The sequence below is a fragment of the Cnephaeus nilssonii genome, assembly GCF_951640355.1.
Source record: "Cnephaeus nilssonii genome assembly, chromosome: 13".
Classification (NCBI taxonomy): domain Eukaryota; kingdom Metazoa; phylum Chordata; class Mammalia; order Chiroptera; family Vespertilionidae; genus Cnephaeus; species Cnephaeus nilssonii.
In genome coordinates this window covers 30,072,667-30,084,922 of record NC_137084.1, presented here as the reverse complement: position 1 = coordinate 30,084,922, position 12,256 = coordinate 30,072,667, and the positions used below count along the sequence as shown (strand labels likewise).

Genomic DNA, 12,256 nt, shown 5'->3' with positions numbered 1-12,256 from the left:
TCTGGACTTTTGTCCACAACCAACCCAGAAATAGTAAACAATTCTTCCTTAAGGACTATGCACCTATCCTAGAACTTCCCCCACTTCACTTTTCCCCAACTCTATTTTCTATAGTCAATATAAATTCTTTCAAAACAACTTTCATCTTCCTTCCCCAAACCATTTTTAGAAAGCTCCATTAGGCCCGGTTTGCTAAGTGGTTAAGAGCACTGGCCCTCAGACCAAAGGGTCTCAGGTTCCATTCCCAGTCAAAGGCACATACCTCGAATGCAGGTTCAATCCTTGCCCTGGTCAGGGTGAGAGCAGGAGGCAACCAATTGATGTGTCTCTCTCAGGTCGATGTTACTCTCTCCCCCAGTCCCCTCCCTTCCACCCTTCCACTCTCTTTAAAAATATATATATCCTCACTCTCCTGGTGAGGATTGAAAAGAAAAAAAAAAAAAAAAAAAAAGCCGTATCAGCTCCAAGACTGCGGACAAATATTCATCTTCTATATCCTGCCCTGATGCTGGTAGTTTTGACTATATATCCCAGGACTCGGTCCTTTTTCTGACTGGCACAGGACTCAACAAGCCCTTTCTTTCACAAAAGCTCTTGGCTACGAAAGTTTTTATTTAACATCCCTTAGCCAACAGAATCTGATACTATCTCCATGTAGATAGTATAAGAATTGATTTGAATTGTCGGACACCCAAGCTGGTGGAGAACTTAGTATGGGGAAATACCACACAGACACACACCCCACCACCATTACTGCCCCATACCCTTACTGCCACCACACACTGTTGACCAGAATCATGAGGTTTCTCAAAATTCTAAGAAGCTTTGTGAACTTTTTCTCTGACAATCTCTTTAACCCATCAGGTTACATCATACCTAAATGTCATGTAAAAGTATGACAGTAATTTTGTCTATAGATCTCTGGCTGTGTTATAAATGAAAAAAAAATAAAAAGTGAATCATTCGAGTACCCAACACTTTGCTTACCCCACACTGAATCTAACCCATACCTTCCTGCAAATTGCTCACAATAAACTTCATGTCTATATTCTATTCAAATGAAAACTTTAATCAGATTTTACATTTATTATTAATATAACATGCTATATCTATAGAAGCCCGACAAATCGCAATCTAGTACTTGGCTTAAATAATACAAGCACTTGCTTCAGTATTCATTAGTTCTTAGCCTTTCTTTATTGTGACTTTAAAAAAATAATTTCTAAAAGTGCATGATTTCTTTGAACTACTCTGTTTAGGAAAAATTCAAGTTAAAACATCAGTAATGAATTAGTCAGTTGTATAAAATGTCAAATTCAGATTATAAAATGTCAAATACTAGAAAAAATGTATTTTAAATTAGTTCAAATTAAATATGGGGCCATTTCACTTAAATATCTAATTTGAGTCTCCAGTGTTTCACTTCTTTTTTGTATTAATTCCATTACACCAGGTCATATTTCAGTAATTTCTCAACTGCCCTAGACAAGAATAAAAAAGAATTCAACTCCTGTCAATTATATGATCTGTCTTCGTGTGATCAGAATGAGAAACTTTTGCTCCCCCAATCCACAAGCAAGAAATAAATAACACTGTTGTTCAGAATACTAATAAGGACTGCATAGCTGTGAGCATTCACATTCTGATTACAGAACTCTTCATATCAGCAAACAAGGACCGATTCCTTTCAAGATTCTTTAGTTGAGAATCACTGAGGTCACAGATAAGCCATAAATACAGAGGTTACAGACACTGGCCAAAGTACTCCCAATAAGGCAGCAGGGTTTTCAAGTGGTGCCTTTCCTTCAATAACAAATGCATTCGGAAGATTCAGGAGCATGATTCCATTTTCCTTAAAATGTTATGACATCCTGTTGAATCTTCTTCCACTAGGCCTGCTGAGACCAGAGAAACCGATCACATTTTTCAAGCATGCTTTGTATCAAGGCTCTGAAATCACAAAGGAAAGAAACAAGTAAATTTAGTTCTCATTGTTCATTCTTTACAAAGAAACTTTAAAAACCACAGATAAGTAGAGGATTCAAAAGCTGTCTGACTCTATGCATCGGAAGACACAATCAACATAGTTAAAAGGCATCCTGTCCTACAGAACAGGAGAATACATTTGTAAATCATGTATCTACAGAGATTAATATAGAAAATGTATACAAACTCATACAACAAAAAAATAAATAGTGCAACTGAAAATGGGCAAAAACACTTGAATAGGTACTTCTCCAAGATGACATACAAATGGCAACAAGCATATTAAAAAGATGCTGAACATCACTAATTATTAGAGAAATGCAAATAAGAACCACAATAAGATACCACCATAAGACAACTATTATTAAACACACACACACACACACACACACACACACACACACACACACACACACAGAAAATAACTAATATTGAAAAGAATGTAGAGAAATTGGAACCTTTGTGCATTGTGGACAAGAATGTAAAATGGTGAGCCTCTATGGAAAAAAGTTATAACAGTTCCTCAAAAAATTAAAAATAAAATTACCATATGATACAGCAATTCCACTTCTAGCATACTCCAAAAAATTGAAAGGAAAGTCTCAAAGAGACATTTTATACAAGCATGTTTATAGCAGAATTACTCACAACAGACAAGAGGTAGAAGCAACCCAAGTGTACATTAACAAATGAATGGATAAACAAAACGTGGTATACACATATTATAGAATATTATTTAGCCTTAAAAAATGAAGGGAATTCTGACACTTGCTACAATATGGATGAACCTCGAGGACATTACACTAAGTGAAATAAGCTGGTTACAAAAAGACAAATACTGTATAATTCCAATTAAATGAGGTATTTAGAATAGTCACAATCATAGAGACAGAAAGTAGAATGGCAGTTGCCAGGGGCTGGGTGGAGGGGAAAATGAGAAGTTATTGTTTAATGGGTAGAGAGTTTTGCAAGATGAAAAAGCTCTGGAATTGAGCTGCACAGTGCTATGGATACACATAACACTACTGAACCAAACACTAAAAAATGGTTAAGATGGTTAATTTTATGTTATCTGTACTTGACCACAACTAAAAAAAAACAAACAAAAACAAAAAACCTAAGACAATTAGGCATTTGATACCAATAATATTCTTAAAGAACTGAGTACACATCAGATTTTTATATTCATTCACATTAATCCAAACTGTCTTGGTCATGATTGTGAACAAAATATTACTTTAGCCTCTTCCCTTAATCACCTTAATCAACAGGTGAGTCTCAGTCCCCTCATCTGCTGTTAGGGGTTGGGACTAGATGCTCTCTCTAGTCACATCCCCCTCTGAAAATCTGGGGTTTCCACATTCCCCAAGCACCTATGGAGAGGGCATGACAGACAGGTAGTACCTCTGTCTTTTCTCGGCAATCCTTAGGATATCGCAGGTTCTGGTAAACCTCTCTGACAGCTCAAGTGTCAAACCACATTCCTGTAGCAGTGACCAGGCCCGATCTGGACCCATGGCCTTAGCTAACAACAGTGCTACATTCTCCAGGTTAACAGGGGAAGGCCCATCACTGAAGCTCCCATTTGGTGAATTCTGGGGGGCTGGCGTTGTGTTTTTGTTCTGAACAAGATGTAGGAGAAGTTTCCACTCCTCCATGGTTTCTGGGATCCAACCTACACAAACACACAAAAACATAGAAATAGTGGCTCTGACTGCTCTTTGTACTCTGCCTGCACATAGGAGACAGTCAAAACAGTTTATGAAAACATTTAGTTGCAAAACATACAAATATTAGAGAACAAATCTCATCACCCTAACACAAAGGTGTTTTCTGAACATCTGCTGAATAAATAGTTCATAACAGGGAAAAGCCACAAATTAACTTCCATATTCTTTCATTGACTCATTAATTACCCAGGGCATATTCTATGCTGGTAACTGAATGTGCAATGAAGAACTCTTCTGGGATTTACAGCAAACGAGACAGATCTTAGACAAACACATAAATGCACTATCCTTATATACTTACTAGAGGCCCAGTACATGAAATTCATGCACGGGTGTGGGGGGATGTCTCTCAGCCTGGCCTGCACCCTCTCTCAATCCGGGACCACTGGTCCTAACCGCTTGCCTGCCTGCCTGCCTGCCTGCCTGATTGCCCCTAACCACTTGCCTGCCTGCCTGATTGCCCCTAACCACTCTGCCTGCCTGCCTGCCTGATCGCCCCTAACTGCCTCTGCCCCCGCTGCAGCGGCTTTATCCAAAAGGACATCTGGAATGATGTCCAGAAGGTCATTTGGCAGTCAGGTCTAATTAGTATATTATGCTTTTATTATTATAGATAAGTGCTATAAGAGAAAAGATCAAGGAACCATTAGAGAAAATGGTAGGTTTTTCTGGAGAATCTAAGAGGGGCTTTATGGGGAAGTGACATTTAAGCAGAGAGCTGAAAAGTGAGACAAGTTTAGGTATATAGCATGTGCATGTTACCCAAATATGCACAGACTTGAGGTGGAAAGTGTCAGGAATGGAGAGTAAAGAAGCCTGTATTTCTGACAAAGGAAATATTGAGGATGTCCTGACACAGAAAAGAACTTGAACTCAATGAACTTCATAAAAGGCCTATAGCGCACAAAGGCAATAGTGAGTAGTGAGAACGAGATGATAGAGCCTGGCCTTAAGAGTCTAGCTTAGCCCTATCCAGTTTGACTCAGTGGATAGGGCATCAGCCTGTGGACTTAAGGGTCCCAGGTTCGATTCCTGGTCAAGGGCACATGCCCAGGTTGCAAGCTCGATCCTCAGTAGGGGACATGCAGGAGGCAGCCGATCAATGATTCTCCCTCATCATTGATGTTTCTATCTCTCTCTCCCTCTCCTTTCCTCTCTGAAATCAATATATATATATATATATATATATATATATATATATATATATATATATATATATATATATTAAAAAGAGTCTAGCTTAAGAATGTGGATTTTGCCCTGCTGGTGTGGCTCAGTGGTTGAACATCGACCCATGAACCAAGAGGTAACCGGTTAGATTCCTGGTCAGGGCACATGCCCAGGCTGCTGGCTCAATCCCCGGTGTGGAGTGTGCAGAGACAGCCGATCAATGTTTCTCTCTCATCGAAGTTTCTGTCTCTCTAGCCTTCTCCCTTCCTCTATCTCTAACAAAAATAAATAAAAGCATTTTTTTTAATAATTTTTTTAAAAAGAATGTGAATTTTATTCTTAGGTTCAATGGAAGAGGTTTCAAGGAGGGTGCCACATAATCCAATTTTGGTTTAAAGGAATCATTCTGGCTGCCTAAGTAAAATGGATTAAGAATGAACAAGAATGGAAACCAGATAACCAATAATGAGGTTACTGCAGTAGTCTAAGCAAGTAGCTACCAGTAGGACCAGAGTGATGCTAGTGGACCAAAAGAAAGTAGAAACAGAATTTGGCAGTAGAATCAACACAACTTGGAGTGATTAACATGACTTAGGAGGAGAGAAAAGTATCACGAAAAGACCCCATTTAATACACCAGGGGCAAAAATAGCTACTATTATTATATTAACAAAATATTAAGAGTACTTTTATCTGAATGGGAAAGACAATTTCTTTATGCTTCCTAAATTTGTTTTTTTTTAATATAATAAACATCATGTAACTTTTAAAATATAAGCCATTTATATTTTAACTCTCCTGGTTATTGTTCAGAAATGTATGCATGTCTATGGTTCTAGTCCTTCAGAACCACCTGGCCCCCGTTCTCACTTCTGAAACAAAGATGATCTCAGTACTTTTTGCTATAGCTGTGACATATGAAGCTAACCCTTGCCAGTCAACTGGCTACTTTGTTCTGGTCTCACATTCCCTTTCCTACACTAGCAGGGCTGCAAAAGACTGCAGATCACACTGAAGGACCCTGATGTCTTGATGTTGGCATGTCTGCACTTAGATGAATAAGGCAACACCATAAAACAGACCAAGTCGGAGTGCAACATGGACCCTCAGACTTCAGATATCGTGTGTCAAAGTCCTGGCCTTCTGATTGCCATTTTATCTGTTTTGGATAAAAATTAAATTTCTTTAAAGAGTATCTAAATACTTGTGAAAGCTTAGGGAAATCTGACTGCTACTCCACTTTAAGTTCATCTTAATGATCTCTAACATTTGGCTATGTAAAAAGTCAACACAATGCAGAGAAATGAGAGATTGTCAAACAGGTGTCTGAACACCAGCTCCATCAGTTGTATGATTCTGGGAAACTTAATTGTCCTTTCTCTGTGCTTTAGTCATAATTTCTGTAGAATAAAAATAATAGTAACCACCAAGGGTTTGTTATTTCATTTAAACAGTAATTGGAAAAGCACCTAATATAGTGCCTAACACACAGCAGGCACTCTTTAAATAGAAAAGTTGTCTGTAGTTTATTCCTAATTATGATTTTATAATTACCAAGTAATACAGAATTTTAAAAAACAAACCACAAATTTGACAGCTAGCTAGAATTATATACATGATCACTGAAATGTCCACCAAATTTCTTTATTGAAGGTCTGAAGTGACTTCTACAATACTACAACCAAGAGTAACCAAATGGGATTTACATACCACTGTCCCCATCCATCAGGCTCACATCATTCAAATATACTATGTTGGTGAAGGCCTCTCTTCTTCTCTCCAGCTCCAAACAGAGAGTAAGATATCCAGGCCAGAAACTTTAAAGAAACCAAAGTTGAAGAAAGGAATAAAAGGTAGTGAATTTATCTGGAGCTGCACAGTCCATTACAAAAGATACTAGGTGCATGTGGCTATTTAAATTTAAATTAAGTAGCCCTAACCAGATTGGCTCAGTGGATGGAGTGTCGGCCTGTGGACTGAAAGGTCTCAGGTTCGATTCCGGTCAAGGGCATGTACCTTGGTTTCGGGCACATCCCCAGTAGAGGGTGTGCAGGAGGCAGCTGATTGATGTTTCTCTCTCATCGATGTTTCTAACTCTAACTCTCTCCCTTCCTCTCTGTAAAAAAATCAATAAAAAATAAATGTTTAAATTTAAATTAAGTAAAAGTAAATAAAATTTAAAAGTCAGTTCTTCAGCTGACCAATCCATATTTCAATTACTCAATGGTCACATGTGGCTAATGGCTATCATATTGGGCAGTGCAGAATATTTCCATTATCACAAAGTTCTGTCAGACAACCCTGATCTGGAGTTTATAAGAAAAAAGAATAAAAGCTAGTGGTAAATACTGACATTTGAGGCCAAGCACCAATTATTATATATATACACACACACATACATATATACTTATGTACTTTATAAATGTAAAGATTCAAAACAAATTAGCATATTTTCTCCAAATGTGAAAGTTCTCCTTGACTCTTCTCCCCCTTCATTTGCTATATCCAGTATTATAAATCCCACTGCATTTTCCTTCTAAATGTCCCTTGGATGTGGTCCTTTTGCCGCCTTACTAATCACCAATTCAGTTAAGAATGAATTACTGCAATAGCTTCTAAGCTGGCCTTCCTGTCTCCAATCTTTCTCATGTATGACACCAAAAATCATTTCCAGAAAGCTCCATTTTTATGTCATATGCAAAAGTCTAAAAGGTCTCAACTGATGACTAAATTCTTCTGACCAATTTCAAGGTCCTGCATGTTCTCATCACCCACCACCTGACAAGTCTCATCCTTCATTACTAATAAACAAACATGTATCAAGTACCTGCCATTATAAGGGAAAAGGAATAAACAGGTCCCTATCTTCAAAAGATTATAATCCAGGTGGAGCCATATGATAACATGGCTAGGCAATAAGTAACTGACTAGCTTGTGGTATGGATAAAAAGTAATGTCAGTTTTTCCTGCCCTTATTCTTGTTTCTTCAACCTCACCAGCCCTCCTCCTGGCTCCTTTTAAATACAAATCCTATCCAGCCTTCAGGGCTTACCTCCAAAGTTTCACCTCCTCCCTGAGTCCTTCACCAGCAATTCTCCTGAGAACATTCTAATTCCTCCCAATTTGGACAGCCCTATAGCAATTATAATTCAAATCACAGTCTAGAGCTTAATTAAATACCATGCCTGGGGTTAGCAACTAAGCAGAAGGGAAGAGAGAGGAATTAGCAAGGGCCAGTCTCTTCCACACAAAGAAAAAATATGCACAAAAATTAAAAGGAAAAGTTTGTGTACTTTAAGATACTTTCCTGTAGCAAAGAGTATTTGCAAGCGATAAAGTATATCAATTCAGGCCCTTAACTACTACAAAGTTATTAACTTAAAAGATTCTAATCTTAACTTCATCTTCTAAGAAAATTCTCTTACCCACGAGACCTGCAGATGTCAGTCATTTTCTCTTTGGTTGTAAAATCTGCAGGTAGTTTAATTAGATGAAGGATCAGCTGACTGTAACCCCAGGAAAACAAGTGTGAATGAGGCCTGTGAAATGAAAAACTCCCTAAATTAGACAGGAAATAAATTCTACAAAATGCTTATTAGTCATCTAATAGGTAAGAGCAAAATTTAATTATATTAGTTCCATTATTATATTTTTCAAACATTTTTACTTGGATTTTGAAAAATTTAAAACATTTTTCCTATCACAAATACCTATTTATTATTTAAAATTAGACATTTTTAGGTAATCAAAAACAAAAGCAAGAAGCCTATACTTCCATCCACTCAGATAGCCACTGTATATCCTTCCATAACTTTTGTTTAGGCATATAGGATAGATATTTGGGGGCTTTTAAAGCTTCTCTGCAGGAAAATACAAGAATCATTTCTGATACATTATAAGTATCAGTATGTATTTTTTATGAATTCTATTTTTTTTAATCCTAAATCAGGTATGTCTAGAAATTTCTAGGGAGAAAGAACACACAGACAAACATATATACACAATTTTTTCCCTTCTGTTACACGATAGCAAAAAACTACAAAAATTCCAGGGCAGGAGGAATAGGGAAACTGAGACAAGAAAATTAAAATAAGGCCAAGCAGTTTGGGCAGCTTGCAGCTAGCTTGTAAATAACAAGCCCTTATCTTCCCCAGCTAAGGACATTTGAGAGCAAATGGTTAATGGCTCTCCAAAGACAGCATAGAGGAATGAGGAAGGGGAAAGAAGGAAGAATGCAGTCTTTTCTCATCCCATTTCCTAAACAGAGAAGCCAGCAGTCTCGGGGCTTGGCAAGATAAAATTGCCAGGTGCTTCTCACAAATTCTGGGCAAGCCAAAACAAAGTAAAAAGGGGACCTTGAAAATTAGCCAAGATATTTGGCAAAGGAGTTTTAAAATCTATAGACAAAAAAGCATATAAGGCAACCCCCCCCCCCCCCCCCGGCCTCAATCCCTATCCCACTAACTCCTGGGATTAGCCAAGAGAGCCCATCCATGCGTTATGCAGAATGATAAATTTGCTTGCCTTGTTCCTTTAATAAATTTGCATGTCTTACTTTCTTAATAAATTCACTTTAACACAACGCAATTATCTGGCAGTCACTCGTTAAAATTCATTCTTATGAGCATGACAAGAATCAAGGTGGGGACAGCCCTCTTCCTTCAACTCAGGGGGCTTTCCGGTAACACCTCTCTGGTGTCTGTGAGAGGTGCATGTAACACTTCTAACACAGGTTTGGTTATCAAGAGTTCTTAATGTGGGTCCATGAAAGAGCTTAAAAGGGTCAGTTTTGTTTTCTGTGCAAAATTTTGCATGGATATGCATTTTTCTAAGAGAAATCAGGTTCTTAATAGGAACTATAACTAAAAAATGTTCAGAACCACTAGGAAGTGCACTCAGTCTCTTCCAGAGCTGTTCCTGAAATAAGCCCAAATGCTATATGTGAATAAACCAGCTCCATTCCAAAGGAACATCAGAGCTTAAAAAGAGGACTTCTATACCTGGGATTTCCTTCATCATCCATAGTGCTTGTGCTTGGGGGAGCATCATGGGACACTGCCAACAGCAGCCAGTCCAATCTTAAAGACTCTGGTTGTAGAAGGGACTCAAGGAAGGATTGCCTAAGAGAAAGAAAGTAGGGGAAAAAGTCACCACTTTTCATGCTGAGAAAGGACATATAAATTGTAGGGATGTGAAAATATTACTGAGGGATCAATATAGTGAATAAAATAACTTCTGCTACAAAATGTCTAGAAAAGCTGGTGAAAGCCTAATAGCCTTTTAAATGAACAGTTGAGCCCCAAGATAATAAGGAAAACACCAAACAGCCAAAAATAAAAAGAGAAATAAAAGTCAGTATGGCAAATATGAATCAATCAAAGGAAGAAGAAGGGTGGTGGTGCAGGGTGGGAAGAATAGCCAGTCTCAATAACAGGGGCTGTGTGCAGATAGAAAATGAAACCTCAGTCTAATTTCAACTGCCCAGATCCTCCTCTTCCATTGTAGAGGCCTCAATTCTGTGGCAGCTGACAGTAAAAATGCTACAACTGCTTATACAAGAGAGATAATACCCTATCCGAAGAAAGAAGAGTCTGCAAATAATTCTCGCCTTCTTACCGGTGATCTTCAGGCCTCGATTTCACCAGACTGTCTAAATAGGCCAAAAACTGAGCAGGATGATGATGACAAAGTTGCATGACATCCGACGGCAAAATTGATGGGTAAAACTTGATCAAGGATCGAAGGGCAGATTCCCCAAACTTCTCATACAATCTGCATTTAAAAACAAAACCTATTAGTCTCCAACTCCAGTGATATGATATAGCTTGGTTACATTATCTAAGTACTTATTAAAAATAAAAATAAATATATTAACAAGAAGCTGACCAACATGCAACTGAGTAAAACTTTACAGGCCAAAACCAAAAAAAAGCATGTGATTTAAGTTCATATAAACAACATATACAACAACTTACTGGGTAGCATAAGCAATCAACAAAGGACTGTCAAAAGGGACTGAATCATCCACTAATTTTAATTTTGTTGGTAGATCTCCTTCTTCCATCTCCATAAATGTAGGATTGGAACTTGCCATTTCTGAAAGATAAAACATATCCTTTCCCTTCATCTCATAACTGTAAATATTTAATTCATGAACACATTGGTTCAACAACCATTACTCATGCACCTTACCCTGTGCAAGGCCCTATGCTCATTAAGCACTACAGGAGAGACAAACAAGAACAAAATACAACCTCTGCTTTTAAGAACCTTAAAACCAAATTGGGAGGCCAAGCATATTACAAGTTTTAAAGACAAAGTAACAGATCACCAATATATGGCTCTATTACCCTTGAAAAAGAGATATACAGTATATATGTATACTATCAATGCCAAATTCCTGTTTTTCTAGAACCAGCGCGCCTATGCCATCTTTTGGAACAAAATAAGTTATTGCAATTTAATTTAATTAATTTAAAATTTTTGAACTATTTTTAAAAATATGTTTTATTGATTTTTAGAGAAAAGAAGGGAGAGGGACAGAGAGAAACATCAAATGAGAGAGAAACATCATCATTGGCTGCCTCCTGTATGCCCCCTATTGGGAAACTCAGGCATGTGCCCCGCCTGGGAATCAATGACCTCTTGGTTCCTGGGTTGATGCTCGACTGCTGAACCACACCAGCTGGACTAACCTATTTTTTTCTTAAACATGTATAGCAAATCTTCTTTCTCTGAACAAAGACTTGACTTTTGGGAATAGCCAATTCATTTAAAGCCAAGTGTGGTAAATAAAGTGAATGATGATCTAATTAAAAGCCACTTATAGTTAAAAGACTGTTTTCAATAATTACAACATTACTGAAGGGTGGAGCCTGCTCAACAACCCATTTCTAAAACACCAATATTCAATTTCTGATTTTTTTAAAATCATTTCTTCTCAGTTTTATTATTTCCTATTTGATTGTATCAAGCAATGAGTACTTAAGGTAATTCAGGGAGGAGGCCATCATTTAAAACTTACAAAGTAAGGATAAGTTTTATGATTGGGTGGAAGCTAAGCCAAATGTAACCCTAAATTCAAGCAAGCAGTGTATAATCTCAAACTAACCACCAGGCTTGCTCTAGGCAGCTCTGGTAATAAGTTAACAACCAATCAGGCTGAAGAGACTCTTTTCTGTTATTTTCCTGTGATCAGGGTTGGGTATGATCGCATAATAGAAACATACATAGCCGAAACCGGTTTGGCTCAGTGGATGGAGCGTTGGCCTGCGGACTCAAGGGTCCTAGGTTCGATTCCGGTCGGGGGCATGTACCTTGGTTGCGGGCACATCCCCAGTAGGGGGTGTGCAGGAGGCAGCTGATCGATGT

The 12,256-nt window shown here is 37.9% G+C and overlaps 1 protein-coding gene across 11 annotated transcripts in view; it reads right to left on the bottom strand.

Annotated features, from left to right (window-relative positions):
- Window positions 1–1,174: 1,174 nt before the first annotated feature.
- The window catches only part of HPS5 (HPS5 biogenesis of lysosomal organelles complex 2 subunit 2), a 42,126-nt gene continuing 31,044 nt past the window's right edge, over window positions 1,175–12,256 (bottom strand). For all 11 annotated transcript variants that reach the window (XM_079788306.1, XM_079788307.1, XM_079788302.1 and 8 more), the window contains exons 18-24: window positions 10,861–10,981; window positions 10,502–10,657; window positions 9,886–10,005; window positions 8,311–8,424; window positions 6,596–6,702; window positions 3,391–3,661; window positions 1,175–1,950 (exon numbers count right to left, since the gene is read on the bottom strand). In XM_079788306.1, coding sequence (XP_079644432.1) covers window positions 1,890–1,950; window positions 3,391–3,661; window positions 6,596–6,702; window positions 8,311–8,424; window positions 9,886–10,005; window positions 10,502–10,657; window positions 10,861–10,981 — 950 coding nt within the window. In that variant the 3' untranslated portion in view covers window positions 1,175–1,889. The remainder of the gene's footprint in view (window positions 1,951–3,390; window positions 3,662–6,595; window positions 6,703–8,310; window positions 8,425–9,885; window positions 10,006–10,501; window positions 10,658–10,860; window positions 10,982–12,256) is intronic.